This window comes from Polyergus mexicanus, unplaced genomic scaffold, assembly GCF_030449975.1.
Source record: "Polyergus mexicanus isolate NDT 795.1 unplaced genomic scaffold, iyPolMexi1.0 SCAF_9, whole genome shotgun sequence".
In the NCBI taxonomy this organism is placed as follows: domain Eukaryota; kingdom Metazoa; phylum Arthropoda; class Insecta; order Hymenoptera; family Formicidae; genus Polyergus; species Polyergus mexicanus.
In genome coordinates, this window is record NW_027223329.1 from 2,564,002 (window position 1) to 2,583,191 (window position 19,190).

At 36.7% G+C, this 19,190-nt stretch overlaps 2 protein-coding genes across 3 annotated transcripts in view; one reads left to right on the top strand and one right to left on the bottom strand.

Annotated features, from left to right (window-relative positions):
• Positions 1–19,077, bottom strand: part of LOC138936255 (uncharacterized) — a 75,497-nt gene extending 56,420 nt beyond the window's left edge. Inside the window, exon 1 of the mRNA XM_070301517.1 lies at positions 17,244–19,077. Within this exon, the coding sequence (XP_070157618.1) occupies positions 17,244–18,381 (1,138 nt within the window). The 5' untranslated portion in view covers positions 18,382–19,077. The remainder of the gene's footprint in view (positions 1–17,243) is intronic.
• Positions 1–19,190, top strand: part of LOC138936260 (uncharacterized) — a 383,952-nt gene that overhangs the window by 68,409 nt on the left and 296,353 nt on the right. The gene's annotated exons all lie outside the window — the stretch shown is intronic.

A 19,190-nucleotide genomic window follows, 5' to 3' on the forward strand; every position in this document is an offset into this window, starting at 1 on the left:
TTGCCAACGTTGACAAAATTTATAAATGAATGTACTTTCCTTCCTTCTCTTCGCAATTATAATAAAATCTTATTTCTACTATATACCTCACACAGCAAATGGGCGATTTAAAATATTTTCTAAACCATTATATTTTTCATATTTTATTTTTTGTCAGTAAAATATAAAAATTTATTCTATCTAATTTTACACTCACATTTGTTGTATTTATGTTCATAACGATGGCAAGTTTAGCAAGTTGAAAATTTTTCTTCGATTGCTTCGGAGCTATTATTTTGGCGCGCTTACGTTATTTTGCGTTACATTCACTCTACAATTCATCAAAATTGCAAAGCAAACGCATTGTTTGAAAGAACGATATACGCGTAGATACGTATATGATTAATTAATTCCGACTTCTATTGAAATAAACAGTCTAGACTTTTAACATACGTGCAATCCGCTTATACGAGCGCTACTATTTTTGTACAGTCGAAGTTGAGCGAAGTGGAAGATGAAGAAAGAAGAAAGTGTCAAAACACAGCGAAACGTGCGAGCAATAAACAGATGTTTTAAAAGTGTATGCGTATAAGCCAAGATAAAAAAACTATATGCGAGGGTTACCTCGTAAATTAGACTCCCTTTTGTAAATCTGGAGAATAAAGGGGATAACAACAATACAGTGTATATTAATTATAAATTTCAATAGAGTACATGTATCGTAAAAAGACAATGAATGAAGATATAGAAAAAAAAATATTAAAAGATAGGATTTATTAAATTATTTTATATCTAAATTTTAAAAACTAAAGACAGATTAAACATTGTTCTAAATAAAAAATAATAAATAAAATTACAATAAATTAAAATTAGATACGATTATTAATGAAAGAATGTCTCTACTTTGAGGAGGAGGATCAAGAAGTAATTATCGTGGCTTACGCGATTGAACGAGTATACGGGAGGCGTTTGATTTATTTCGCGAACGATAACGACTCGGTTGAGATATCTTGCACGCACGCACGCACGCACGCACGCACGCACGCACGCACGCACGCACGCACGCACGCACGCACGCACGCACGCACGCACGCATGCACGTACGAAGGTGCAAAAAAGCGAGGAAGAGTCTTATGAGATATGAACTGAGAGAATTTAATGTTTAAATAAATTTCCTGCGTCGGATTAGCAATAATTAATTAGCGATTAGAGCAGTGCAAAAATATTGTGCCATATTGCTAATGATGGATTATTGTCTTTCGATTACAAAGTGCGTATCATCGCCGCGGAAATTATTAATGTGAGAAATATTAATTAGTAATAATCAATTATCATTCGCGGCGAAAGAAGCGCCAAGAAGTCAGAGCCGATCATTAATCTTGCCGACTAAACGAAAGAGGAAGAAGGAGAAAGGGAAAATAAAAACTGCAAGATATACAGGGTGTCCCATTTTAAAAGACCCACTCAAATATCTCAGATTTATTAATTAGTGCCAAAAAAAACAAATAATTGTTTAAAAAAATACATTGTAAATAATTTTCTTAAAAACAATTTTTTTTTTTTTGTACTAATTGATTTGTCTCATTATTCTGTACATAGAAGTATTACGGTAAGATTATCGAAAACTAAATATTTTACGAGATATTTAATTTTTTATATCAAAATATGTCAGATTAAAATATAAAATAACTCAAAAAGTACTTAATAAAAAAATACTTTATTATAGCGTTTTGGAAAGCTCTCGATGTCAGCTACAAGAATACTAAATAAAAAATGGGGGTTTCCGTTTAAGATTTTAAACACGACCTTCGCATGACCTTCAAATAATTTTCCAAGGTCAAATCATTGTCACCATCTTATGGACCCCTTGAAGCCACACAACTTTTGTTGGAAACATTTTTCGATTTAACGCAGTGTTTCTGAGATATTTGAGTGGGTCCTTTAAAATGGGACACCCTGTACGTAGTCAGACCGAGGCGTTATATGTTATAGGCGTTGGCTTATTCGCGGGTATTAATGAAATTACTTTACAGTGCGTCGCAAATTTTACGCGGTTACCGCCGATGCTCTATTTGCTCTATTTGCGGCAATCCGAGAGCCGAGGGAGAATAGTATTATCTAACGATTAATGGTATTTACACACCGCGAAGAGTACACTTTATTGTCGCGCGTTTACTGAAAAATCATTAATATCCTCACTTTCCTTTTTTTCTTTCAAATTACACTTTGCACGGACGCATCTCCGAAATATATCAAGATTATATCGCAGGTAAATTAATATGATATCGATAAGAGTTTTCTCTCTGTTTCTAGAATTATATTTATGCTTTTTGAAAGACATATAATAATCATCATGCAAGAAATGTAATATGTAAAATATTAAATTAGTCTTTGAGTAAATTTTTCAATTATGATTTGTAGAAATCAATTACGATGTTGACAATATCGCGTAAAAGTTTAGGTGCAGCGTACTATTTACCGGCATAATAATAAGCTATCGGATTATGGTGGTCAAAAAAACGAAGCGTTAAAGCAACGATAATAAAATGAACCGTCAAACTGCTGTTACACATGCGTAAATGCGTATATCCGTATCGCGGTCTGGATAGTTAAACGCAGTGGTTCCCAAATTGCAAGATTCTAAATGTTTACAAGCACACAAGTTCGTTTCTTTTATAGAATTTTTGAAAATTTATAATGGCACTCTTATGCTATTATTTATTTGAATTAATGTTAATTCAAGCACGTTTATTAATTTATATTTATTTATTAATTTTAGGAAGCGAATTAAAAGATATTTTATATTTTATATAGCGAGACAATTTTTTAGAAATACGAGAGCAAAAAACGGGATCAATGAATAAATATTTACCGCCAAAAATGAGCTTTTCAATTAGATCTTCTTGATCTGAAGAATTTGAGAATCACTGGTATTCCTGTTTAAAGCAGATACGAGCATCGTTGTGTTATCTATTTTATAATCCGTCGCCACAGTTTCTACAATTCCGTAAGCGGTTTGCCCCTCCCTCCTTGCTCCCAGCTATACCCATATCGAACTGATAGCAAGCACCGCGTTTTAAGAACGTATTTTTTCTCGAATTAAGCCTTTAACGGTTAATTTTTCTTTTCATTCAGAAAAGATGGAATTTTAATTCTTTATACGAAGGTTGCTTTATAAGACAAGATTTTATCTTCAATACTTGCACAAATTTGCAAATATATGTTCTTTGGTATTTTTCTTTTGTTACAAATTTTGCAATTTGGAAAATATGAGTGCGACAAGGACCGATATATATGTACGTGCGGTAAATTTAAGTCGCGAGAGAATATATTGGGTTGAGTAAAAAGTCATTGCGTATTTTTTGTATGTTTTTCAAAGTCATTTATTTATATAAAGAACAAAGATCAATCAATGATATATTTTCCGTTTTGTTCGATGACCTTTTGCCATCTTTCGGTGAGCTTCATAATTCCCCGTTCGTAGAAGGACCTGTCTTTATTGGCGAAAAACTGAACAAGGTGCCGATTTACCGCCTCATCTGAATTTAACGTTATTCCACGCAAGGAGTTTTGAAGAGAGCGAAACAAGTGGAAGTCTGACGGCGCAAGGTCAGGCGAGTATGCCGGGTGGGGCAACACATCCCATCCAAGCTCCAATAATTTTTGACGGATCGCCAAACATGTGTATGGTCTCGCGTTGTCGTGATGGAACACAACTCCTTTACGATTGACGAGCTCCGGACGTTTCTGGATGACAGATTCGTTCAAACTGTCCAATTGCCGACAGTACACATCCGAATTGATTGTTCGGTTCCTTGGTAGGAGCTCAAAAAACACCACACCCTTCCAATCCCACCACACTGAGAGCATAACCTTCCTCTGATGAAGTTCTGCTTTTGAAGTCGTTTAAGGCGAATCATCACGTCGGGACCAAGACCGTTTGCGTTCCCCATTGTTGTAAACAATCCACTTCTCATCACCAGTTATCATTCGTTTCAAAAAAGGATCGTTTTCTTCACGTTTCATGAGCATATCGCAGATCTTTATACGCGCCGTCAAATGAACTTCTTTGAGTTCACGAGGAATCCAAATATCGAGCTTGCTTACGTATCCCAGCTTCTTTAGGTGGACGTGAACACTTTTTTGACTGATCTTCAATGTTTCTGCAATCTCTCGTGTCGTGTAACGTGGGTTTGACTCGATCAATGCCTTTATTTTGTCGTCATCAATCTCGGTGGGCCTTCCTGACCGAGGAGCATCTTTGAGATCAAAATCACCAGCGCGGAATTTCTTGAACCAGTTTTGGCACTGACATTCTTGTAGAGCATCGTCACCGTAAACTTTACGCAATTTTTCACAAGCTTGACGCGCCTTCTTCCCTCTACGGAAGTAAAACAGTAAAATATGGCAAAAATGCACAGTTTCGTCTTCCATCTTCAACTTGTTGTAAAATCTCCAAAACTCAACCAAATCGCTCAATTTTTTTTTTTAGAATGAAGCTTAAACCGTCAGCTGTTAAACGATATATGACAAACATATGTGTGAATGACTCTAGTACTGCCAAAACTGAACTAATGCCATCTGTTGCAAAAATACCCAATGACTTTTTACTCAACTCAATAATTCGCATCTCTCTTTACGTCTTCGTACGTTTCCAAGTTGTTCGGGATGAGTATCATGGATGTTTAATACACGGCTGTCAGTGGTTACATCGATTTATCCGCGAGAGATTCGCGTGCATCTTTATCCATCGGACGAAATTGCGCTCGTATAAGGTAGACGCTGCTACGTTGGCGAGATAAGATCAGGCGTAATCTTTGCTTATCGATAGATGTTGCTGATACTGAAAGGAGAAAAGCTCTCGCTGCCATAGATCTCGTCGGGAATTATGTCGTTATAGAGATAAAAGATGCAGTCCCGGAGCAAATTTGTCGATAAATCACGATCGTACGGAAACGACAGCCAATAACTTTGCGATAATCATGTATATGAATCTAATACGCGATAAGATTGTTGACAGATCCGACAAATTATAGTAATGATATGATAATGATAGCAGTTAAGAGGTAAGGAAAGGCAGACTACGAAATGCAAATCTGTCAAAATTCTTTCCTTCATTATAAAAATCAAAAAATAATCTGTATTATATAAGAAAATCTTTTTCACAAATTTCCTTTAGCATTTATTTATTATTTATTAGATTACACTAATCCGCTTAAAGAAGAGCTTAATTTTAAAATACATTCTAATATTATAATATAAATATATCTAATGAGAAATATTTGAATAAATATTGTAATATAATAATAGAATTAAGAAATGCTCGAATTTTTGGAAAGAAATAATTATTCATATATATAAAATACAGATTATTTATTGTAATTCGAAATATAAAATATAATATATACTATACATTACGATACGCGGCATGTAAAATTGTAGATAAAATGTTCTGTTTTGAATGTTCCGTCGCGATGTATATTAGATCGTCTAAATCAAGTTTTAAAATATAACAAAAAATATATATATATATATATATTCTATACGCGCACACAAATATAAATAGAAAACATAACGATTATTACTACGGAAAGATATCTTGCTGGGATGCGAGTCATTTTTTTAGCGTATCCGTTTTTCTAGCACACGTAATGTCGAAACTGCGAGAACTATTACCGGCGAATATATACCGGTGAATATACGTACGTATATACTCGCGTTTGTCGGTCAATAATTAGCGGGATCGTTAGTTTCTTGCGCCGGTGTAGAAAAACGATGACAGTCGCGGGGCGATCAAAGGGCTCACCGATCGCATGAGAAGGTAATCGCGAGCGAACACTCTCGCTAGAATCTCGGGGAGTTTCCGCGTTTACGAGTTTCCCTTAGCGCGTTCCCAACAACGGGGACGTGCTTCACAACATATCCGCTGGTGGATGCGCATCGAAATTCACCGCGTCGGGACGATGGTCGTCCAATTTTTTTTTAATCGTACTTGAAGGATAATTGCGATATACGTACAATGTTATAACGCGCGAGGCTCTTATAACAAGCGGGCAGGCAAAAGATGGAGATTGAAAGGAGGATACGATGTGAACAAGTGAAACTTCCCGAGTTTCCTCGCGATGGGCGTTATGATCATACTCAAAGTATCAATCGTCCCAGAGTAACGAACTGTAATGGTGAAATGGATCGGTGTGATTTATAAATGCCTTTTATAAGTGGCGTAAGAGTATGAATCGTGAAAATCGTTCGCCACTCGAGAAAAGGATCGCCCGTAAATAGCGAGAAAAATAGCATTTCCGAAGGTAGTTACAAAGTTCGTTTTTATGGGAAATTATAGAGTCTCGCTTTGTGTCTTACCATATACGTTCATCATTTATCAGCGATTTTTTTTTCTTTTTTTTTTCCATTATCGTTAACACAATATAATGAAGTTTTCAATTGCTAATTTCGTTCGCGATTGATAGAACGAGAATTTAATACTTTATACATAGCAAAAGGATCTTTTTGCTGCGAGAGATTTTTGTTCTCATGAAAATTAAATAGAAAGGAAAAAAAAAAATACACCTATATACTTATCGCCGTCTCGACATTTGCGTTCGCTCGGCGATTTTCTTCGGCACAATAGGAACCGACAAAAGACGCCTGTCGGACGGACAAATCTGAAGTATACACAGCCGGTACACCCTATAGGGCTTTATAAGGATCCGTCTGACACGCGTCGGTTCTCCGCTCACGAGTATCACGGGAATTGGACGTGAAGGGCACAATATGTCGAAACTAATGCATCCGACCATCATCTCGGTCGCACGACGAGAATCAATCAAGTCCAATCCATTAAGGCTGGTTTGTATGCACGGAGGTGCATAATTTCGATACGAGGTACATTTATAACGCGATAGATCGACTAATGCGTTACCACCCGTTACATCATTAATGAGGATCCATTTAGCGTGACGCGCTATTGATTACGGGATTAACGTGACGATTTCGTCACGCGATAATAGGTAATCTATCGATCTCACGGGTCTTTATTCTTTCTACATAGTCGTCGATAATGATTTCTAGATGATTCAAAGGCCGTTAGATGGTCTCGATCTGAATCATGATCGACACTTTTATGTATTAATCCTGATATATTAGATTCTTCGATTTTCGATACGATTATCTATATTTTCTCATAATAATGTTTATATTTAATAAAATTTTAGCTTTTGATTAATTTCAAATAATCTTCATCTAAACAATGTTTTAATATTCATGGCTTAATTTTTCATATATATGTTAAAATCAAAAAAATAAAGAAGAGTAAAGAAAGGGACATGAATGAAATCATTGAAATAAAACTCGAAGAAAATTAAAAGATTTTTCACATGTTCTGCGATGTTAATAAATTATTAAAAAGTTATCTTGATTTATATATTAAATAAACAAAGCAAAGGCTGCTTAAATTATATTTAGTATATAACGTCTTTCTTTTTTTTTTTTTTTTTTGCACAATTTTTCCTCGGATATCTTTTCAATATTATCAAATAGCAAATTTTAAATAAGGGGATTGAATCTCTATCGATTTCGATACGAATGTAATTGTTGAGTCGATCATCATATTTTTATATCTCTTAAAATGTGCATAACAAATCGTTTCTGAGAAGTTTATCAGCATCATTATCAAATGCATCACTAATTATGTGCGTCGGCGCATTTGCTATTAAAATGTGCATTTTTTAAATATATATAGCACTTCTGTTCTCTCTCTCTCTCTATATATATATATATATATATATATATATATTAAATATTAATTATTATAATTTAAATTATACTATAGAATTTTTTATATGCTAATAGATGTTTAATGAATCTTTCTAAGATCTATTATGGATTCAATTAATGAACAGTAGCAAGTTATATCCGTAAGTTACTGGATTTCCGGTAATTCTTTCGCGCCGATTAATGACAGGCGCAAAAGGTTTGTACTCGAAATCATCTATCATCGAGACAGGCTCGTTCGATTTAGCTCGTTCGTTACAATCCGATTTAGTGATCTCGTACGCCAATCTGCGAGTACGATAATTAATGCACGATAATTATTTTCATGCAAAACTTAACGCGTCGATAGGAAATGATTATTATATCACTTCGCGTCGAGTGACGAGTCGGATGATCGTGATAATTACGAGCTGTCGATTACCCAAGCATTCAAGATACAATTTTTATGACACGCGTATATCAGAGAACCGTCGCGTTTTCTGATGCTGAAGGTGCGATTATCGAAAAAATGATTACCGGAATTGCTAATTGCGCGCGCGTAAAATTCCATCGGCTAATTTCGGCGTCTAATCGGTCGATCGGTATTTCTTACTAATTGGCAGAGTCGCGAGATAAATCCGGCGCCATCCGGTGCGAGGGTACGTGTTTGCGATTGGATAAAATCGCAAATTTACCGTTAATCAAAATAGCTTTCGTCGCGCAAGTGGAATATCTCACTCCCATGTATGCGAGCAGGCATATATATATATAGGAGCTTTAGTCACTCGTCTGTAACAGCTGATAACGTACAGGCGGAATCGGCATTCCTATAACGCATATCGTAAGCGTTTAGCAATAAATGAAAAGTAATGTAATTGTGCCCGGTAATTATTATAATAATCTGGAAGATATCTTGATTTACGTAGCCAATTTTCCATTGAAGCTCGCAAATCGACGGTTTGCTAATCGTGCGTGTAATATTATATTTTAATATTCTCTCTCTCTCTCTCTCTCTTTCTTTCTCCTTGATTTCCAGCATTACTCGTGTACATCAAATTACTTAATAACAATTTCACAGCAGTATTCTCGCACGCGATAGTCATATTAATTTGAGACAAGAAGTCAAATATATATATATAGATTCGCGAACATCTTAATTACACATCCTTTATCTCGTGCTACAATTTGCGATTCGGAGTTTCATTCTCTCATTTTTTCAAGAGGAACAGGATATAAAATGAATATTAATTAATATGTTCAGAAATTTTATCATTGTAATTTTATGCGCTCTTAGATCGTCTCTTTCGCGCCCTTAAAAAAAAAAAAAAAAGAGCTAAAAGAAGAAATTCTATCCGCTTACGAGAGTGTAACAGCACGTGATCGATTAAACGGTCGCGTCAGCATTTCTTTAACGTTCGTTTGAGTTACCTACGTCCGGGATATTTCAATTAAAAGCACCGGGTTAATCAACCGCGCAGCATGCTACGTGTGCCATTGGGAGCTATGCAGCTGCAGGGGTTCCGGAGTTTTATTCGTGTCGGTCTCAAATCTATAGTTATTCTAAATCCTCGACTTTTGTTCTCACACATTTTCTCCTTTTTGTAAAAACGTCAATTTGACCTTCTTTTTAATTAGAATGCTGCAACAATTATTTCTAAATACTGCATTTAACATCACGAGCAGCCCCATTTCATTATATCTCTATTCAATTATCTAATATACAGGGTGTCCCATTTTAATCTCCTCAGGCAAATATCTCGAAAACCAAGCCCGGAAGAGAAAAATGTTTCGGACAAAAGTTGTTTGGTTTCGAGGGGGCCGTAAGATGGTGGCAATGATTTGACCTTGGAAAATCATTTGAAGGTCATGTGAAGGTCAACTTTAAAATCTTAAATAGAAACTCCCATTTTTTATTTAGTATTCTTGTAGCTGACATCGAGAGCTTTCCAAAACACTATAATAAAGTATTTTTTTATTAAGTACTTTTTGAGTTATTTTATATTTTAATCTGACATATTTTGATATAAAAAATAAAATATCTCGTAAAATATTTAGTTTTCAATAATCTTACCGTAATACTTCTATGTACAGAATAATGAGACAAATTAATTAATGCCAAAAAAAAAAACAAATAATTGTTTAAAAAAATACATTGTAAATCAATGCAATAATTTATTCGATTGATATAATTTATTATCGAAATATCTAATTAAAATTTAAGCGCGAAAAAATGTTACAAGACATTAGATTTTGTTAATTATACGTATATTTGCATCTTTTATATTATATTCTCGATAATATTTATAGTAAAAAAGTTGTGTTTGCGTCTCGTTAGCGTTGCTGCAACTTACGGTAAATAAGAGAAAAAAGATACATGTGTTAAATATGATCTGCTTCTGACGAAAACATATCCGAATTGAAAGAGGTAGAAACTAACTTGGCGATTTAGCGTACGCGTTTCACGCAGCGTGGTGTAGATTTTAGTTTGTAATTCCTTGTCCTGCTTCATCATTTTGCGGACTCGAAGCCAAAAGGACGACGTCGCGATGAAATTTATCGCGTATTAATTGCACGCAACCGCGTCGCCGCTCATAATTACGTTCGACGTCTCGAATCGGGTGGTCTGTTTGCGGTTTACGACCGTAACAGGGAAGTACGGGAGACACGCGAGAGAGCGCAGTGTCCCTTTCTTGGTCCGACGATCAGCATTTGAACCTGAACGAAATGGTGCCGTAGAAAAAAAAAAAAAAAAAAGGAACGCCATAGCCGCTCCCAGTGATACCGAATCGAGTTGTTCTTGCGCGGATAAGGTAGCGTGAAGCTGCTCTCTTTTTTCAAGACATCGATTATAATGGCTGCGATTACTGTTTCAGTAGACGCGACATAAAATGCGACTCATTATGAGACGAGAAATTGTAAGAATAAAAAATTATAACATTTTTTCTTTTTTATTTCTTAACGTATCATATTAAATGACACCGTGAGAAATCGACCAGCAATATCGCATCGGTACGCGATAATTTCAAGATGGATAATCTTAGTTTAATATCATTATGGAATCGTCTGGAGTGTGTCGATTTATCGCTGAAAAGATTTGCATATATGAGAGAAATACGCATTCCCGACGTAATCGATTGACTGAGACTGATTTAGCGCTAATGCCGGTTCTTCCCGTTAATCATTGGGTTCATCCCGATTTCTTAAGAAAATCATTTATTATCGTTATCCTTCAGCGCGTTACTAATGAAGCGGATGAACGCGCGTGCCGTATAGCGAGAATAAAAATCATCGATGAGGAGCCTCAATTTTTCACCGGTTTGCCGACAAGCTTGTTTGAAGCCAGTCGAAAGCTTGTTCCGATTACGTTTCTCACGACTCAGAATTCACGCTATTAATGCAATATATATTGTATCCGTCTCATCTTTGAAGGAAGTTCCTAATTTTACTAATACATTGTTGCTTTGATCGTATCTCTCGTTGAAATTACTTTTGTCATTTATGTTAATTCAATACTCATATCAATCATTTATCATCTATTATATACTTATTATCTGTCACAATATACTTGTCATGTTTGGTAAAAAAATTTCTATCTTGATTAGATTATTAGATTATGCGAAGATTATTTGTATTAAAAGCTTCTTTTGAAAATTTTCGATAATTTTAGATTTGTTATTATTTCTTTATTATTATTAAAGTTTTAATAAATATTTAGTTTAGGGTTTTGAATTTAAAGGTATAATTTAAATTTAGAAAATAAGTCACTTTTGAAAATTTTCAATAATTTTACATTTATCGCGTTCTCTATGAATTTTATTATTAAAATTTTCATCAATATATAGTTTTAAGTTTTAAATTAAAAACTATAATTTAAATGTAGAAAATAATTAAATAATAAAAATGGTTAAGGAATAAAATAGAATGAAATGAATAAAGGAATAAGTGACTGCTATAAATATGAAATTTCTTCGCTGTTTGCTTGTGCGTTGTTTGATTTCTGAGGAGTTCTGATAAAGCTGTATTAGTGTAATCATTTACGATAAATGTACAACTTGATTTGTTACGATTTATTAAATTCGCGCGATTTTCGTTGCACATTTTTCAACTCATCGTTAGTCTTGGAGGAAGAAGTTGCGTTTATTTATAAGCAGATTCGTGACCGTATCATCCTTCATATCGCGATTTAAGACTCGAAGGCGATTGACCTGTCGCGAAAATGATTTTCGAGCGAGGACGTTAAATGGGACCCCTTTCGTACGTGCAAGCGGCGCCATTAGCTTTCGTGCTCCCTTATTAATAGTTTCGCCGCGCACCTTTTGCTCTTACACGGCTTCTCAGGCCCTGTCTAGCCGACGGCCTCGACTTGACCACCCGCGATACGTCGGCGAAGTTTATAAAAGGATAGCCATGATAGCCAGCGTAGTAAATTTCTAATGTGGAGTAAGGAAATTGAATTGATCTTACTTTGGGGTTCTCTCTCTCTCTCGAAACTTTGTGCAAAATTGCCGATGAATGAGATATATATGCGATAGAACGAAAAATATACCAAAGGCTATTAAATATCCTGTGATATATATATATATTTTTTTTTTCTAAGATCTTTATTAAATATTTTTATTAACACAATATTTAAAAGATAAGCAATTTCTAACAATATTTTATTTTTAAAGCTTTTCGCGATCCGTTTAGCAGGTGAAGACCGTATAATAATTTCACAAAAAGACATGCCAAAAATTATTCATTAATACGTCAACAAGAATAAATTTCTTCGTTAGAATTACAGGTTTTTATTTAATAAATATATTAATACATAAATATAATCGCGCAATTAGGTTGATAAAATTTTTAATTTGCGCTCTAAAAATATTGCCACTTTTTTATCGATATTATATATATATGTGTGTCAAATTTCTAAACAACTTAAAGATTATCAGAAAAAATAGACATCACACTTGTGTAAAGTATTCGATGCGATATTGAAATATTTAATTAAATATGCGATCATTTCAAGAATTCATTTATAAGCCAAAAATTGCAAAATTGAAACAAGAATGACAATAAAATACACACAGTCAAATATGGCCTTGTGTGCTAAAGTTATATATATATTCGAGGCTTTATCATCAGCCACGATAATTTAGAATTTCGCCGGGTCAGGCGCCAGATTTCCTTTCCCTAAGCTGTCGTCGCTTAAGTATCCGATCCTTATAATCCTCGCCGATGTAGCTCGACAAATCGAACTTAAAATGTCTGTTAATTATGAAATACTTGCATTCTTTTAAATCGAGTTCGAAATAAGATGTTTCGTTTCGCGCTATAAAGCAAAATTCTGAATTATCTGTTTCTGATTAGTTTCGCATCTCTATCGAGGATTCTTCAAGGATATCCACACTCTAACCGGTTACGCGGTTCTTGTTTATAAATAACGTGTGCAAATCTATGATGTCATTTGCTCGTAAAATAATGTTTATGAATGAAAATATCGCGGATAACGAACTTTTAACTAACACTGCTCATTTAATTATGACACAAATGTATAAAATCAACAGAAGAGGGGAAAAATGACATCGCGTTGCAACGAGCGTAAAAATACGCACGTCACGTACGGTATGTAATTTTTAAATATCTAATGACACTGTAGAAATTTATAATTTTCTCCTATAGAGTTAAATCTCTGATGTACTCCGAAATCCATAAACCTCATCAAAAGATTAAGCTAATTTTAGATTTTGTTTCTTGTCTAAAGACAAGAAATGTCATTAAAAGCACGAGTTAATTATAATTTAAGAAAAAAACATTTTCTTTTTTCCGGTGTCGGCAAAATTTTTTATCTCCGTTCTTATTACGGTCTATATTTATCAGACAGAGAATCGCGATGTGTGTTATTCTTGTTATCATTCGCAAGGTTTCGTGCATGAGTCGAAAAATTTATCCCATGCCAATGTGGGTGACGATCTTGCAAGAAGTATTTCCGACATTGCTTATAATTAAGCAGAGATAATTCTCGTCTTCTTCTATTGATAATAATATTATCTGAAGCAGCGGATTTCTTTGAAACTTCTGTCATTATCAGACTTAAGCGACAGATTTATTGCTTCTCTCATACGTTTTTCCTTCCTGTTTTGGAAGAGCATTTTCATTACTGAAAGCAATTAGCTTTAATTTTAAAACATTTAAAGAGCACAGAGCACAATATCATCAGTATGCATTAATTAATGTAGAGGATAAATTTTGTTCTCTCTCAAAATAATCTCTCTCATAATAAATCTTTCGTTTTCTTTTACATACGATAGCGGACTCTCTTAATAAGATCATTAAATTCACAAATTTATCCATTGTTGTTTTCACAGTTTTAGAGAAGACAAGAGGTAAATACAGAGTAGAAACATGTTTTACAGTTATATCGCGCTTTCCGATCAACACAGTCATTTCGCATTCTTCTTTTCTCATTTCCTCCTGATATTCGTCGACAACAGTCGACGAATATTTATTCCTTCGGTCAGTTACGTCTCGTTTTATTATTGATCGCGACGTATTGCGGATAACATCGCCGTATTATTATCGAAAAATACATGTATACGAATCCGTAAACAAGAAAATCATCCGCAGTTCGCTCCGCGCGTCGATCATCATCCGATCACGAATGCTATCGACATTCCTAGCTAAAGTCTCTCTTGGTAAAGGAAGACGAACGAATCCAGAAACGAGATTCTACCGGTTGAATTCCTCGATGATTGTTCTGGACGGTAGGATGTAGCCTGATGTCGCGGCGCGATCGCACGGAATGTATAACTTCAATTATCCGGGACTGAGATTAAAGTAGTTGCGCCATTATCGAGGACGTTCCGATGTCGTCGTTGGGGCATCGCATTGATTTTGGGCGATTTCCAAGCAGCGATACTCTCGGTCGTCTCGGTCACTTTAGGCGCATTACGCAAAGAAAGCAATTAGGCGGTGAACAAGTGGACGTGTGCGGCGGAAGCAGATGGTTCGTTGATTCGCCCGGCGAATATAATGCGCGGAAACGATGTCGGCGAACAGGAATGGATGCCTATAGGATAATTTAAAGCGCCGCCGGTTACGTGATTTATGTAAATGCCGATCATGCGCGCGCGCGAGCCAATAATTAAGCCGGTCGTCAACGACATGTCGTATTTATATGCGTTCAATGCTCTTCGGCATTCTGTTCAAGAACACGAAGGACTCTGCATATCCGCATGTATCTTTCTCGAATTTTGAGGATAATTTTAAAATTTTATTATTATAGTAATCGGTATATAAATTGATTGACACACAGCGGCATATTTGATAATTTTATCGATAGCTTTTTCTTGATGTAGAAATATTATTGTCATGATCAATAATTATAATTGCGACAAATTATGACAAATAATGAAAGAATTAAGGTATAACTTTTTGCAGCTCTAAAGTTTCTTCGGGTCTTTCAATAATCTTTATAAGGATCAGGTGAATACTAATCCTATACCTGATTAGTAATATGCCCTATACAATTTTATTATTATAATATCAATTTTACGAAAATAATTTTTTAAATGTATTTTATTACACGAAATAGCATATAATATTATCTGATTATGTTGGTTATAAAATTTAAAACATGGAATAATTTTTTCTAACATATGTGTATATAGCTCTCTCATTTTTTATATTTGCTAAATCAAATATAATCCAATATATTTTTTTATTCAATTGCGTGTATGATAGTGTCTTTTATTACCGGTGTACAGAGTATACGGAGAACTTTAGATAGGGTGACAGTTTTATTTAAAGTGTTTCCCATAAACAGACTTCACTCGAAGTTTATAGTTAAACTTTAGATAGACACTTCATTTGCACGTTCTCTTTGCCTTAACCCAATTTTACCTCCCTTTAATTCAATTTCACACGAACAAACAAATGCGCGAGATTGCAAATAATAGGATGGCACTTCTTAGCGGTTAAACGAGTAAAGTTTTAACAAAGGTCAGTGTGGTCTAGTTACGAGAACGGTATTCTTAGAACGTCCGTCTTCTCGATTTAGTGTACAGTAGAACTGTTCCTTTCGTCAGTATTTTTTTTTTTTTTTTTTTTACGCTGAGTACTTTTAATATCAAAGTATAGCCTCAGTCGATTTAATTAACATTAATTTAGTTTAAATACATTTTAATGGATTCTTTGTAAAAATTTTTGCGTAACAGGAGGAAAATAGACCGTCGTATGGTATAATATATTTCACGATTTTTTAATCAGAGATATATATTCATATAGATTGTCATTTGAACTATCTGTGATAAATATATTTATAATTCTCATCTTGTTATAGAAATGGTGATCGTTTATATGAAACGCGACGAATTAAAGCGCATCAAATTGAATTTGTTCAATCATCCGTACGGTATTACCGATATGCGACAGGGGCGGCGTTACATCTCTATCGGTTTCATTTTTCGGAGCAAAAACGAGCGATAGATTTTTTTATCGAATAGACAATTTAGGACAAATATCGAATACCAGTCAAGTTCCAGTAAAATGGCAGCCGACACGAGATCAATTGCTCGGCAGGCACGCTTGCCTTGCGAAATTTTCAAGAATCAGAATAAAATGTTAAAACGCAACGTCAAATGCTTAGATAAAATCATAGGGGGTAACGATAAGAGGCACGTTGACGAATTAGAATGTCGATAAAAAATCGAATAACGGCGAGTTTCGGATGTCGAAAGACACCGAGTATATCGTATAAAATTAGTATCCAATAGACAGCCCGCGACGCGGTCCAAGGATAATGTTTGATTACACATTCGTTAATCACAGATGGCACGAATCTCTTGAACGACGATAGTCCGCGTTGAAATTCTGTACTCTATTAAAGAACCGACGCTGTTTTAGAAAAATCAATCGCAAGGTGTTTAATTAAAAATATTCGGATAAAAAGAAAAAGAGATAGAATATCAAATTGTAGATAAATATCCTGAAAATCTTATCATAAATTATAGATTATCTGATAGATGACCTTTAGAACTCGAAATCGAGCGTAAAACGATGTTTGTGAGATGGAGATTAATAATTTTGATTCCTTTAAATAGAATAATGTGCGTCTCGTAAATCTAACAATAAGAAATATCAAGCTGCGATCAGCTGATCGTCCGATTATTTGTTCGACGATTCGTCTTAAAGAACAATATTAAAGGTTCGAAATTGAAAATCAAAATAATATGAATATTAATTTCAAAGCTTAATAATTCTAAAATAATTTCAATTATAGTAAAAATATCTCTCTTTCCCTTATTTTCATAATATATATTCCAATGCCGATTGGGATTTTAATTTTATAACATAGGTCTTGTTTCGCTTAATATTTTCTCAGTATCGATAAAGATATTAATTGTATTATTCAAACGCGAATTAGAGTACGTTGATTAAGTGATGATTTCTTAAGAGATAATAGATTCTTTTCGGGTTTAAACTTTTCAACGATTAATTAATTATCGAGCGAGTTGGCATGAGAAAATACTCACTGTAATCGGAGGTATCGTCATTGGAGCCGTTGACCGTGCCATCCGGCAGGATTTGTAGGTGACGATTCTTAATGTACATCTGTATCTTTCGCGAGGCCCCGGTGATGTGCGAGAGATTGGCCGATCTTTCGGCGCGGGCGCCCGCGTCGCCGGTCAGATCGATCGTGCCTGCACTCACTGCACGAATAATCGCGCCGAAGCCGAGAACACTCGCGATCGGTCTCGCACTGAACTTAATCACACCCGACGAGCCGAGTCCGCATCGGCCGAAGGCGACGAGGATGAGAAGAAAGGCGAGTTGAAGGAACGAGCGGAGGCGGTACGCGCGCCTGTTTCCGATCCTCTTCCTGTCCCGGCCGAGCCTTTCGATCCGCTTCTCCGAGCGTACGTCGCCTCCTCCCGAAACGCGACTCGATCGCGCCTTCTCGTCCGGTGGCGCGTCGTCAAATCGTCCCTCAACATCCTGGAGATCATCCTCGAAGGATCGCTCGTTCGAGCGAATACGCGAACGGTGACTAGAGAGATGAGAACTTTCTTCCGTTATCCTCGTCCTTGCCGGATAATCGGTACGATAAGCAGCATCGGGATTCTTCCTGTCGCAGACCGCGGGTCGCGAGTGTCTCGTCTGGGATCGATCCTGGAGACTTCGACGCTCCGCGATCGAGCCCGCTATCGCCGGGTCGGATTGTTTCGTCTCGACGTCGCGTAGCCGCGATTCCGCTCGCTCTTTCTCCTCGCTCTCCTGTAGCTTCCACGTGACCTGGAGACGCTCGCGAGCATTCTCGATCGCTAGGGGTCCGTCTCCTCTTCGTCTTCGACGCGACGATTGCTTCGGTGCCCGATCCGTCGATAGAACGGTCTCCCCCCGGTCGCCGATTCTCGGAATCCTCGCGGATGAATCGAGCACGGGGAGTGATTTCCCGTTGCGGTGATTCGACGTCGGCCGCGCTTCTCTCGCGTGAGTTCCGATCTGTCGTCGCCGATCTCTCAGACCTCTCCTTCTCGTCCCGCTCCGTCCACGATCCTCGTCGATCCTCGGAAGTCTCGGGAAAATCGACACGCGAATCGCAGTCGGGCGATCGGCACGGGAATCACAGTGCAGCACCCAATGCCCGCCCGTGTCAACCTCAGCGGGCATGACGGTCTCATCCGACAACTTGTCTCTTTGCTCTCCTCCACCTTAGCCGCGTGGTAATAGTTTCCCGTAGGATTTATCGCCGATCGAGATTTATCGTCGTCTTCGTTATCGCCCTCCTCGTCGATACGGTATCGATGAAGGCCGCGCGCGCTGCCAGCTGGCATCACAGCCGATTTCCGGTCACTCCCGTCATCCGAAGGTGCCTCGGAGAGACGTGGATCGCGAAGAATAAGGGATCCGGCTGTCGCTTTACCGTTACCGTCCACGCATCGTTCTCACGTTTTCGACACTCTTGCATTATGTCAGTTATCGCCGATCGCGCGTCAGTAACGATGTCGCGATCCAGCTGATCGTCGAATCCCAGAATGACCTATCGCGGATGAGAAGCTATCAAGTCACGGGACGACATTAGATCGACGATACTACCTCGCGAATTTTACGATGGATAAACCGATCGGAAAAAATAGATCGGGTTTTACAATTCGAGAATATATCGCCGAGGATACTCGACACACACTGCGAATGATCCTGGTAGTGAATTGATCCGATCGGCTCTCGGCGACGATGATCGGCGTGGTCGATCTTCTTTTGAACGCTTTTGTCGGGGTATGCAGGTTGACGTTACCGGTTACTTTCGACTATCTCGCTCGGTCCTCGTCTCTCTCTCTCTCTCTCCTTTCTCTCTCCACGTTGCTATTAATCGGCGAGAGTTAAGACGCGTTACCTCACTTAACGGGTTTCCCTCTCTCTCTCTCTCTTTTTCACCTCTTTCTCTTTTTTTCTCCGCCAGATTCTTTCCGCTAATTTGT